This window comes from Petromyzon marinus, chromosome 9, assembly GCF_048934315.1.
Source record: "Petromyzon marinus isolate PM22_M1 ecotype Great Lakes invasive population chromosome 9, UKy_Petmar_22M1.pri1.0, whole genome shotgun sequence".
NCBI lineage: Eukaryota > Metazoa > Chordata > Hyperoartia > Petromyzontiformes > Petromyzontidae > Petromyzon > Petromyzon marinus.
The window spans coordinates 11,170,042-11,182,555 of record NC_133675.1 but is presented as its reverse complement, the minus strand read 5'-3'; the positions used below and the strand labels follow the sequence as shown (position 1 = coordinate 11,182,555).

The 12,514-nt window shown below is 46.8% G+C and overlaps 1 protein-coding gene across 2 annotated transcripts; it reads left to right on the top strand.

Annotated features, from left to right (window-relative positions):
* Window positions 1–247: 247 nt before the first annotated feature.
* On the top strand, window positions 248–11,622 carry LOC116940543 (zona pellucida sperm-binding protein 4-like). 2 transcript variants are annotated; one of them, XM_032950499.2, is made up of 14 exons: window positions 248–408; window positions 1,238–1,314; window positions 1,854–1,943; window positions 2,279–2,400; window positions 3,277–3,391; window positions 3,652–3,795; window positions 4,270–4,445; window positions 4,956–5,053; window positions 5,969–6,096; window positions 6,661–6,844; window positions 7,240–7,387; window positions 7,901–7,982; window positions 9,425–9,526; window positions 9,955–11,622. In XM_032950499.2, the coding sequence occupies exons 1-14, from the start codon at window positions 359–361 to the stop codon at window positions 10,146–10,148; spliced, it is 1,710 nt and encodes a 569-aa protein (XP_032806390.1). In that variant the 5' UTR covers window positions 248–358; the 3' UTR covers window positions 10,149–11,622. The 2 variants fall into 2 exon arrangements, with proteins under 2 accessions (XP_032806390.1, XP_075922017.1); XM_076065902.1 differs by lacking the exon at window positions 1,238–1,314 and having other exon boundaries at window positions 274–408.
* Window positions 11,623–12,514: the final 892 nt, after the last annotated feature.

Below are 12,514 nucleotides of genomic sequence, written 5' to 3'. Positions count from 1 at the left end.
ATCCGATTTCAGAATGTGCAGTTTTTTTAAAAAATTATTAATATCGTGGTGAATGTTGCGGCATCTCGCGGCTTCAAATGGGGTGGGGGTCATAATACCCATAATTTATCATATGTAGGGATCGATAACAAACGTCCGTATTTAGACGCGCGATTAAAACGTCGGTCGTAAGAATCGGCGTCCAAGAATCGATGTTAATCGGCGCATAATTACACCCCTAATTGATATAAATGCGTGAACACGGAATAAGGGATGCGCAATTTTTATTGCATTTTTTTTTTTAGCGCGCGCGCTCTCGCTCTCCCCTTCCCCTCCCATGGCGGCAGAGAAGTGAGCGCGTCTTCGTCAGGAGTGAACGATGGGGAGTTTGTCCCTGGCAGGAGTCTTGCTCAGGGTGGTGGTCTGGAGGTGGGGACCCATCAGCGTGTTCTCTCCTTCTCCTCCTCCTTGTCGCTCTACGCGTGCTGGCAAAGGGAGGGGAGCTGAGACGCTGGTCCACTGCCGCAGTCGAGTAACTTGAAACCGGACGTGCGACTCGGTTTTGTGTTCGTTCATTGCATGCGTCCACGCGTAAGACAATTGCGTAAATTTTTGCTTGATTAATTGTGATTAGTTAAATATATTAAAAAGTAAAATGTGTGGTTCGTTTTCCTTCGGCATCTATTTTTATGGATTTTTTTTACCCCGCAGGGAACGGTGGTGCAGTAGTTGGCGAACTAATTGCACTAACATCCAGGATAATTATTAAATTAGTGTTTCTGGCCACCGCTTCATTTTTGGTGATATCTGCCGAGTGAGATACCGAGCCCTCCATTGAATAATCCGCTCCGACCACCAGTGGTGAAGTATGGGCAAACAACCCCCATGACCGGGCACTGCGTGGGGGAGCATGGCTTCAGCAGTGGATTGATAAAGTACTGTAAATTATTGATACTTATGTATTATCGTTGTTTTCAATTAATTGGCTGTGAACGGACTGAGCACGCATCGCTCGCTGTGCATACAACTGCATTTCACATCCTAAAGAGCCGATAAGAACTGTAGCAACCCTTGGGAACAAAGTTGAATCACAATTTCGCTTTTGGCCTGATCTCGACTTTCAACTTCCTTTCCCAGCGAGTTCTGCAACCAAGTAAAACCAACACCTTCTATTCATGAACAAATATTCGCAGTAACAAGAACACTGGCGTGACGTCTTCCCCCCCCCCCCCCATCATATCTCTTGATCTCACCGCAGCCTCGTGGGAAAATTATTCAGCCACGCAAAATCTCCGAGTTCATCCGCCAGGGTTCTGCTAACGGGGGCGCCCAAGAGTACGTATTCGCCCGCTTTGTTTACTACAGTACTCCGCTTATTTTATCGACCCCGGGAGAATGATGGGCCGAGTCGATACCCCAACCAGGATTTAGATTTACGGCTTTTAGATTTTTGACCGGGCTGCTCGCTGAACTGCTGAGCCAACAAAATGCGCTTGTCTCTGTTTATCGGATGGTGATCAACCAGCGGGGAGCGGTCGTTCAGCTGTTGGCGTGCTGCGATACTAACCCGGCGTCGCTCGTTCGATTTCTGCTCACGGCCAACGCCACGGACGATTATCTGACTCGATCCTGGGCCTCCCCTAGGTCGACTCGGCCTCAAATTAGTACCTGGTGCGGTGTGTAAACATTGGCACTGGGGAGACGAAGGTGGCCGGGCGTGGTGGTGCTGGCCACCCACCCCATCGTGTGCTGTGCCGGTCGTCATAGGTGCTTGCTAACAGCGCTTGTCCCCAGTCTGTTAATGCTATACGGGGGATCTTTAGTTTTGATGGACCATCTAATGCTACAACCGCAACCAATCGCTTCTATTACAGATCTGGAAGTCATGTGCCACCCGACAACGGTGGGATTTTTCTTTTGGCAGGGTGGAGGGCCCGGAACGTCGTACAGAGTTCTGCTTCTCGGTAAGGCTTCACAATTTTGACCGTCTTGATCACATGGCAATCTGGTGATGTAAAACTACAAAAATGAATGCTGTTTTTTTTACTCCGCACAAGTATTGAACCACGTGTGTAAGATACTTTTTCAATAATTCGTACTTTGCATGTACAGGGATCCGGTCACTAGCGGGTGCGATATTGAAAATGAAATGGAAGAATCGTCACCCAGAATTGAAAAATGAATTAATAGATGTGGTGGACACAGTTACACGGCTTGTAAACACGAGTTAAAACCGTGCTTGCGACGCATCATCATGATGCCGTCTCCTAATTGTTGTTGCTGTTGTTTGTTTAAACAGATTCGCAGAATGCCGACGTTCCCGCCGAGTCCTTGGCGGAGGAATGTGGATATCGTCTCGATAGACATCCAGGCTGCATGCAATTCACAGCGCCCAACGGCGCATGTAACGTGAAGACGCAGGTGATGGTCTCTGGATAAAACACACGGTGTCTCGATCTCCATCCTGATCCACCAGTCCTCCCTCTTCCTCCGTCCAAATACATTTAAAGTTGGTTTACACGCTGCACGCGCCTGATGGCTTCAACGTACCATGTGATGCGGGCAGGCGCTTCTGAAATGGTAACCGATGCTGCGTACATCAACGTGAAAATACGCATATATGATGCGTGCACGTGTGCAGAATTGCGCTCTTCAATTGATTACAAGATCTCGTTAAATTTCCATTGGTGTGCCTCTCTCACGTGCACGTTGACCAATCATCTGGGTGACGTGGCATTTGAATTTGTGTTGTATATGAATTGAGAAAATGTTGGTTCACGTAGAAATGGCGTGCTGTGGTGGGTTGTAAGGACTGTAGTTTATGAAACCTTACCTTAAGAGGAAGCAGAGTAGTAGACGCGAAATGTCAATCGTAATTTAATGCCTGCGATCCAGATGTTTGAGTGAAAGGATTGGTAGATCTTGTAAGAAGCAGCACGCTCTCAAGCCTTTTGGGCTGCAATATGGCAACGAGGTGGCAGTATAGCAAGTAGGCTCGTGATTCCATCTGTGCATACCATTTGAGTACTCTGCTGTCCGTATGCGCGTGTTTTCTCCAGTTACTCCAGTTTCCTTAATGCATCAAAAGATCATTGTAGCGGTGAATTTGTCCAAAACATTACCGATGTCGTCGGAACCTCCGAAAAAATAAATGACTCGCCCGAGACCTTCCTGGGTATATGCAGGGCATAGTCATTATTACGTTTTGTTACGCTTGTAATTTAATGTATAAAATTGTGCAAACGTTTGCCATTTAATCCCCCGTTACGCGTGTATGTGTGCTTTTTCCGCTTACAGAATGAGCAGAGAACGTTAACTATTAAGCTGGAGGAGAACTGGCTGGGTAAAAAGCAGAGGGACTGGACATTCACCGTGAGATGTCCGATGCACATGAGATCTTTGCGTGCTGGAGGCAAGTGACCATCGCCTGTTTTTTTGCAGTGGTCACTCTTGGATAATTGAGTATCATTTCGTTCAAAAATTGCTCCTAATCACATTTCATTCGGGTAGACCCCCCCCCCCCCCCCACACACACACAAGACTGCAAAAGCCACAGAAAAATATTTGTTGCAGTCGAGCCCCCTGCACACGTAATTGTCCTGAGTGAACTCCACCCATGTTGCTTACGACTCCCCGCACATCCGTGGTTCATTTTGTGTTTCTATTCGGCAGCGGGAAGGGCTGCTGCTGCCGCCACGTGCACGCCTGTGAACGGACTGCATCGCTGCGGAATCGCTCCGACGACTCGTGACGAATGCGTGCAGAGGGGCTGCTGCTACGACCCCGTGCAGCAGTCGTGCTTTTACGGGGAACCAGGCGAGCTGCCTCCTAACTTGCATACGAATGATGTCGCTGAAAGTTCTGCAATGATTTGCTGAAAATGGTGTTTTTTTTTTAGATGAAGAAATATAAAATAGTAACGGCTACTAATAATAATTCGCAGCCCATTGCTATTTTGCTGCCGACAGGGTCCTTCCCATGCTGTGCTTGTGGTTAAGGGGTTGTTTGTATGCATGTTGAAGTTCTTTCGCGCCGCACATAACCAACCGTGCTAATTGGAGGTGCGTGGGGGGGGGGGGGGTTGGTGCCGGTTGGCACTCGTCACTGACGATGGCCCTGGCCGAGAGTTCAGCTCACCGGGTTCCAAGTCGTGATTGCCACGATCTTCCACCTGCCTTTCTCTTTTTTTTTTACGTTTTGCATTCATTGCCAGCCGCATAGCCCTCCCTAAATGCGAATTGCGGCGATGTTTGTTTTTGCTGTGGTGGGTGGGGGGGGGGGGACCCCCAGTTTGTACGAGCGACGGGCGCTTCGTGATCGCCGTCTCCCGGCACGTGACCTCGCCGCCGCTGAACCTGAGCACCCTACACCTGCGTGGCGATCGCCAAAGCTGCGGACCCGTGGTGACGGCCACCGACTTTGTCGTCTTCAACTTCTCCATGAGTTCTTGTGGCGCAACAACTCGGGTATAGGTCGCTATGGTTACTATTACCGTCATTATCAGCATTGTTGAAAGTCAAATAATGCTAAAAGTTAATTTTATGAATCGATTATTTTTTTTTCCTTTTTCATACGTTTATTATTAAACACAAAATCGGACACTTTTATGCAATTGTATGTTTGGGAAATCCAGGGGGTGAGAGATGTACTACCCACCACTACATGTATCACGGGCTCCTTCTGCTATGCGGTTAAAATTTTCACTCCCACCACGCCGTTCTGGCACGTTGCAGTCAATTTCTACCAATGGGGATGAAGTTAGTAACCACCATCTCTCTGGAAGGGGAAGAGATTTTTAAAGGATTGAGATGTTAACACTCAGAATGGATTTCAACAAAACTCTGAACGATAATGGGAAAACATTAAAATAAATCGGGGAAAAAACCCCAATTTGTTTAGACCATACAATATCATTGTCTTGTTTATTTTATAGCATTCTGTTAACTCGTGTGCCCTCTGTGCTTCTCTTTGCCAAGTGGGTTGGAGAGGAGCTCGTCTATGAAACGCAGCTGATCGCCGACCACGAGCTGTGTGTCGATGGAAATGTCGCCATCACAAACTCCGCGACATACAAGTAACTAAGATCTTGTATTCTTGGTTCTTTCGGTAAAGTCACGTAGATAGAAAATCAAAGTAAAAAATAATAGAAGCCCAAAAAAACCCACGACGTTTCGTTTGCAGCACAAGCGGTCTTCATCAATAAGTGGTCTTCATCAAGACTGCTTGTGTTGTGATCGAAATCTCGTGGGTTTTTGCTTTTATTATTTTAACTTTATTATTTTTTACTTTAATTGTATTTTATTCATTTTTATTTTGAATTTACGTCACTTTACCGAAAGAACCAAGAACATGCATTCCTGCAGTCACGATAATTTTAAGTCCTTTAATCAAGATCTCCATGGTGTCACTTTTTTTTCCTCTCTTCGCTGTGTCGTTTTTATTGAATGCGCTGCTGCTTCACAATGTGTATGGTCTCCCGAGGAGCTCTGCGGTGGTGAGATGCTATGACTCCCTTGCCTGGTATGAAGTCGTGGGCTCAATCCCAACCCTTGACGCCTGCATAGTTAGGGTTTACATGTTAATCCTGTGGTCGTGTGCATTTTTCTCCTGCGTCCTCCGGTTTTTACTCCTTTTACATTTAGAAACATTTTAGACATTTCTGCATGATGAGCTATTTCGTTGACTTATCATTTGTGGCCAGGTCGCTTCTAAAAACTAACTATATAGCTCGGTGGGCTTTACCTGGTAAAATAAAAAAAAAGTTTAGTTGTAATTGATCAATCCCCGCTGCTTGCTGAAGGCATCCCGTAACCGTCATCATCCCCTCAGTTCTGCGATGTAATGGAATGTGGTGGTGTTCGTAACGTGTAAGCCGTTAAATTGAACGAGACGTTATTTTTACACTGTTCTGGTGGTTCAATTCATTGTGGTGTTTGTCTCGTAACAGTATCCCAAGGTGATCTTATCGGCTGTGTGCAACCACGTCCAGGTTGGTACTGCAGTGCCGATTCCATGGGAAGGACGACCTACAATTGGGAGTCACTGTGGCAACACTTCCTCCTCCCCGCCCGGTGACCGGGGCAGGCCCTCTATACCTGGAGCTACGGATTGCACGGGGTACTCGCCGCTTTGGGGCTGATTTGTAAATTCCCATATAGATTCGGTTTGGTCTCTTGGCATCAGGACTTTTTTTTTTCATATCTCCAGACTAGCACGGTTGTCTACGTATTACGTTAAATGAGTTCAACATACCCACTTGTTACTAGACTCGTATCAGATTTAAAAAATTGTAAATTCCATCGTGCAATAGGATCAACAAAGACAAGATCCCCTGTATAGCCTTAACACACTGTTGGGGCAAGTGCTGTTAGCGAGCACCTAATGAAGGCCGACGCTGCAGCACCACGCCCTGCCGCCTTGGTCTCCCTCGTGGTGATACACACTGCATTAGGTACTCATTTGAGGCTAAGTCAACCTAGTTACGAGGCCCAGGACCGGTGCCGATAACCGGCACTGCTGTTGGCTGTGAGCTCGACACGCTAACTATTACTCTACCACTCCCCAAAATAGTATCAACGATGTGTACTCGACATTTTTAGTTTTTTGGTCTAGTTTTGATCGACTTTAATCATGTTCATTTGCTAGTGAAATTATTTAATTGTTTAAATTGTGTTTTTACAGACGGAAGATACCTGGACTACTACTCGCAGTTCCCGGTCGTCAAGTTCTTGAGGGACCCCATCTTCCTGGAGGTTCGGCTCCTGGACCACCCGGACCCAAACCTCGTGTTGGTGCTGCAGGACTGCTGGGCCACGCCGACACCGGACCCCCTCAACAGCGTCCAGTGGAGAGTCCTGGACAACCAGTATGAATCTTAGACAATTGTTTTATACAACAACGCGCTTCTGCACATTGCACTGTGAACCTGATGGCCCGAGTTTGTTTTCCGGCCACATTTTAACATCTGTATAGAATAATATCTGAACTGATCCTGCCCTCTTATACCACCACCCGATCTATTCCCGGAAATTTCAGAAGTAGTTCTGTGACGTCATGTTCCTCCAGGGTCGTACGCTAGCTGGCAAGTGCCCATTGAACGTTGCTTAACCTGAATGACACTTGTGCCAATGGCACAATTGGAATGTAATTGTGATGGGGAAAACAATCTAAAATAACTAATGCCATTTACTTTAGGAACTTTCGTTTTCACAAGTGCCCTCTGGGGCTGTGCTAAATGGAAAGTGTGGTTCTCTTTTGCAGCTGCCCATTTTCTGGAGACGACTACCAGACAGTGTTGCACCCAATGAGCGAGTTTCCCAGCGTACTCCTCTCTTCTCACTACAAGCGCTTTGAAGTCAAAACATTCGTCTTCACTGGGCCACAAGATGCCATGGTGCCCTATGGAAAGGTGGGGTTTTACAATAACCGTTCATTTGCGTCTCCGTCTTGGTGCCGTCGTTAGCATTCAACGTAAAATTATCTCCTTACTGGTAACGTTAACTTTTTAATTTATTTTCTCCTTTGACCACAGCTGGGCTTTTTGAGATACGTAAATTGTAGAGGGGAGAAGTGTTTTTGAAATAGTGTCCGAACACATTGGGGTACAGCAGCAGGGTTCATGCGCACATAGCCCAAGGTTGATGTCATACACCTAGACCTGTAATTTACTCCACCCCCTCCCAAACGTGCTTTCCTGGAAGCGATTCAATGTTTCTTTATTTTGAAATGACAATTCAAGAATCTGTCTCATTTTTTTCTCCTATTTTCTGTCTCCGTTGCATTAGCCCAAGGGCACAATTAGCATCGTAACTTGCAAATGATTTGCGTTAACAGGAAATCACTGTTGACGAGTGTATTTGTGAGCGTAATCATATATTTTTATTGGTGTTAATCGTTTCGTGAATGTGTGTGTTTTTTGCAGCTCTACTTTCACTGCAGTGCTTACGTGTGCAAGGGGGGGGATGAATCTTCCTGCGTTCCTGGATGTTCCTCCAAGTTTAAACGTGAGTGTGCTGACGAGGCCCACGTCCTGCATCTTGACCTTCATCTTCCATGAATTTTGGGCAAAAACGTTCTGATGTCTGCATTTGGCAAGAACAATGGGCCGAATCCGCCTGGCAGATTTGAAATTTGGCTGTTTAGGCGCCCGTGTGACTCAAAACCCCACACCGTCGACGAGCACAGTTTGTTACGTATGGTGCTCACCGTGCTAATCGGAGTCCCTTCTTGCTGGACAGGCAGTGGCTGTACATGTGTAATGACGACTTAACACACTTCTCTTGATGGCACTTTATTGAAGACGCGTTCACTTGACATCAGGCGGAGACTCCAGTCTCCCACGCATCTCCCTTGTTTATCAACACGAGGCCACGGCCCCCTTCTCGATCATTCTCGCCGACTCTGGACGCTCGCTCTACTGTCAGACTCTACCGTCCTTTTCTGTCACCTGACCACGCTTCATTCTCGAACATTCCCGTAGCCACCAGTCCCTTCACACTCAACTTGTACCCCTGTCATTACCTCCCGTAGCCACTAGTGCATTCGCACTATAGGCCGACTCCCCTAGCATTACCTCCTGTGGCCACTAGTCCCCTCACACCGCATGCAGACTCTTGTCATTACACATGTGGAGCGACTCAACTCGGAGACGGTAAGACTTGGAGGCATTTCTTTATTTAACAAGCACCATCGGGATAACACACAACACCCTACGTGGGTGCACACTATTATTATTATTAAGACTGTCTATTGTCAGAAGCACTACCTAGAACAGTCGGTAGGCTGACTAGCAGCGCCCCGGGATGGTGAAGACTGAGACGACGACGAGGAGATGTTGTGACGACGATGGACTTAAGCAGCACGACGGAGATCCCACTTCCAGCAACAGCCACGAGGTCCTTGCACACGGTCCCCTGTTGTACTCCCAGCATGGCCTTGCTCTGCCCTGGCCACGCTCCCCTTCTGGAACCTACTAGCGGGTTCCTGGGGCTTCCCGATGGGCCCCTTCTGTGACGTCCCCCTCTCGTATATCTCATGGCCAGCTGATGTGAGCACTGCTGTACACCGCAGTTTCCCTTTTTCGCCAGCAGCCAGCGCTATGCCACTACACATGTACAAACCTGTGTTTAATCCACTGCTCTATGAGGGCACACACATCATTTTGGGTCGGGGGGGGGGGTATTTGCAGGGTTGAAGGTAGGTAGCTTAGCTGTAGGAAGCGTAGAAGTATAATACAATGATGGTTTTTGTTGTACTGCCAATTGTGTAGCCCTGCAACCTATAACCGTTTTTTTAAGTTGCCTTCAAAACAACATCCAGGTTGAATTCTGCTTGGCTTCCGAGATCCGATGGTATATTGGACACGTTCCAGGCGACAGTCATTGGATGTGCAGAAATTATTTAACATTTTACGTTCCATTGGATAAGTGCTTTGTCCTCTGTACAGGCCACTTGACTACAAAGGATGGAGACGTCGACCTGTCGCTCGTGACTGCTAATGAACCGGTCCTGCTTGTGCAGGAGGAAAAACGTTCTCAACATCTCACGAGTAAGTTGCTGCGTTCTTCTGTTAATCTCTTGTTAATTTCACGCACGCATGATTTTGAACACTTATGCATATAATCGTTGACTTGCGCGAGGTTATTCTCTGATCCTGCCAGTTATTTAATCCTTTTGTAGGCTAACGTTTGCCAAATACAGCAAAAGCACACATCAAAAAATGAATATCAAACACTTTCTCAAACTCGAGTCCTCACAACCTCCAACAACTACAGCTTTGTGCTTGCCAGTATTTTTCATTCGTATGTAATTGAAACTGCTACCGCACTGCACACACCCGATAGTCATGAATCGCAGAAAGCTGCCCTCTTGATGGGCGGGGGGGGGGGGGGGTCATCTAGACTGGAGGGTTGGGAAAACCACTGCATTATCGCTTGGAAGACCAGACCTGGATTTTATTGCGGTGTGTCTTTGCAGATGAGAGCGTTGGTGACGACGGGTCCACCCTGGCCAACGCTGCCATCACGTTGTTCTTTGGCAGTGTCGTCGTCATCGCTTGTGCGATGTACTACCGCCGTCTCTGCACTCAGCGGGGGCTTTTTGTGCCGAAGAGACCATCTCCAATGTTGTCAATGGTTAATACAGAACAGTGGTGCGGTTCTGAATACTGACTTGAATTTGATAGTAACTTTAAACTTTGGTATGAATGTATTTAAAAAAATAAATTTAAGATTTTTTGTACGTTGGAAAAGCCTTTAACTTAAAATGAATTTGAAACGGATCACATGAGGCAATGTACTAAAGTAATACTGTGTACTGTGCGAGTTAAGATGTGAACAACAAAAATACTGAATAGTGGTATGGCAGGCATAACTACAAAAAAAATGCCACATTAAAGCTGCTTCATAATGGCTAAATATAGGCTAATGTTTTGGGTACGGGGCCCTGTTTTGAATAATGCTTGAATGGGGTCGATGGAGACCCTGGAAAATATCCAATGTGCATTATCCATAATTGGCTGCACTGACGTGGTGCATTGCTCACGGCACCCCTGGTGGCTTCCTGAAGTTGCCCCTTTTTGCATTAGTGTCAACCTATCTGCTGGAGATTGATGTGTGCATGTGCAATTCGTATATCGAACGGGCTGCTGCAAGGTAAGCCTTGTATAACTATGCTGTTGTCGATATGGGTAGGTGACTTTTGTCGAAAACAATAGCTGAATCTATAAACACGAACAGGATTCAGCAGGCTATATTCCCCAACTATATTTTGCTTCGTATGGCATTTCGCATTGCCATATCAGACAAACCTATAAACAACTTGTTTAATGGTCTTATTGCCGGGTCCCCAAAACTCCCCAGTCCTTGGGCCTTGCCAAAGTCTCTTAAATTTACCAATCTTGTTTTAAATAGTGTTGCTGTGTGCGTCAGATTGCTCAACATGCCCCACAACGTATTGGGCACTGATGTAAATCAAAATAACGTAGCCGTATGCCTCCCCCCCCCCCACCTGACCTAAAATCACTCAAAGTAGTTTGCATTGGCGGTGCTCCTTTCCTCGTTCGCAGACATGAGCCATTGAATCGTGTGGATGTAGCCCCCCCCCCCCCCCCCCCCCCCGTTCTTGCACGAGTTTTTGTTCCGTTATTCTGTGCGAAGCTTGTATGTTGTCCTCCCCCACTTCTGCATGGGTTTCTTCCAGGGTTTCTGGTTTCCTCCCACAGGACCCCCCCCCCCCCCCCCCATTTAAATGCAATCTATATTGGCCAAACATACCAATTACCTGCTATTTCCTCGGTTGGGATGACGCGCATCAACATCGCTGCCTACTGCTAGGGCTGTCCTGACCATGAGGCTTGAGGCCTGGCGATGATTTTGTGGGTAAATGAGCCAAACAAAATGATGAACAGTACTGTACTGAAAATAAAAATAAAAACTACTCCAATTCAGTCTCAATAGGCGGCTAGCAAGCGATTGCAACCAGACGATCGCGACTATCATTGCTCCGTATCGAGTCGTAGACTCAAGGACACGGTGGGAAACGCGTGCTAATTGTTCGGACTTTGCTCCTTGCACAACTGGTTGGTTTTGTTGGCACAAGCAACATGAGAACATTTTCAATAAACCATCAGCCGTGTAGAACGTGCAGACGCACAGCCTATTTTTGTCAATGCACTGCTGTATAAGGGCCTTGCCGGTCGTCTGGGTTCTTTGACCATACTTCACCCTAGTAATTAAGAACCCCTTATACATTTGTCAAATGCTACCAAAAAAGGAAATGTATAACAGGTAAGGTTTTGGGCAATGGCCCTTCATGTCACAAAAACACTGCCTTCAAAGGGACAATGTGACGTTTCTGGAAATAACCAGAACACAAAAGTACTTCCTATGAAGAACAATTGCCTGAAACGTCCCCTATTAAACACTTTTTTTTCCTTTGAGGCAGTGTTATTGACGGATTAGTTTGTTAACTGCACAGCACTGCCAACACGGCATTATAGCCACGAGCACGATTTGTGTGAATCTCAATCGCGTTCATTGCCACGGCTTGAAGTCGCGCAAGGCAATTATTGTTCTCGCCCACTTGGCCTTCAACAATGCAACTTCAAATCTGATGTTGCTTGCCAAGCCGAATGGATTTCGCAAGTGGGCACAACCACCTCGTAAAAAGACCCGACTACGCAGAAATGTCCTTCCGGGTCGGTTATGGGCAGCAACCCGAAATTGCAACCGCACAAAACAGCACGGCATCAGCGGATTCGGTATTTGATGGTCGGCAGCCACAAGAAACCATGAGAACATAAAGGACTACGCCCGATTCACAAATGCCAAGGGGGAAGCATCGCAGCGGTGATGCATCGCGCCACTTCCTAATGCAATCCTCTGGCTTAGAGCAACGGCTCTAATTTTACATCTACGTACGGTGTGAAAGAAGTTCAACATATCCACAACATCGGCCAAATTACGACATCTAGAGGTTTACACCGAGACCCATACACTCGGACCACTAGACGCACAGATCGATACGGAGGCATTAT

Excerpts from the sequence above, each read along its gene's own strand:
- LOC116940543 (XM_032950499.2), top strand. The coding sequence starts at position 359 with ATGGGGAGTTTGTCCCTGGCAGGAGTCTTGCTCAGGGTGGTGGTCTGG. Across the intron at positions 7,983-9,424 it reads ATGTTCCTCCAAGTTTAAAC|GCCACTTGACTACAAAGGAT; the intron begins GTGAGTGTGCTG and ends TCCTCTGTACAG. Across the intron at positions 9,527-9,954 it reads ACGTTCTCAACATCTCACGA|ATGAGAGCGTTGGTGACGAC; the intron begins GTAAGTTGCTGC and ends GTGTCTTTGCAG.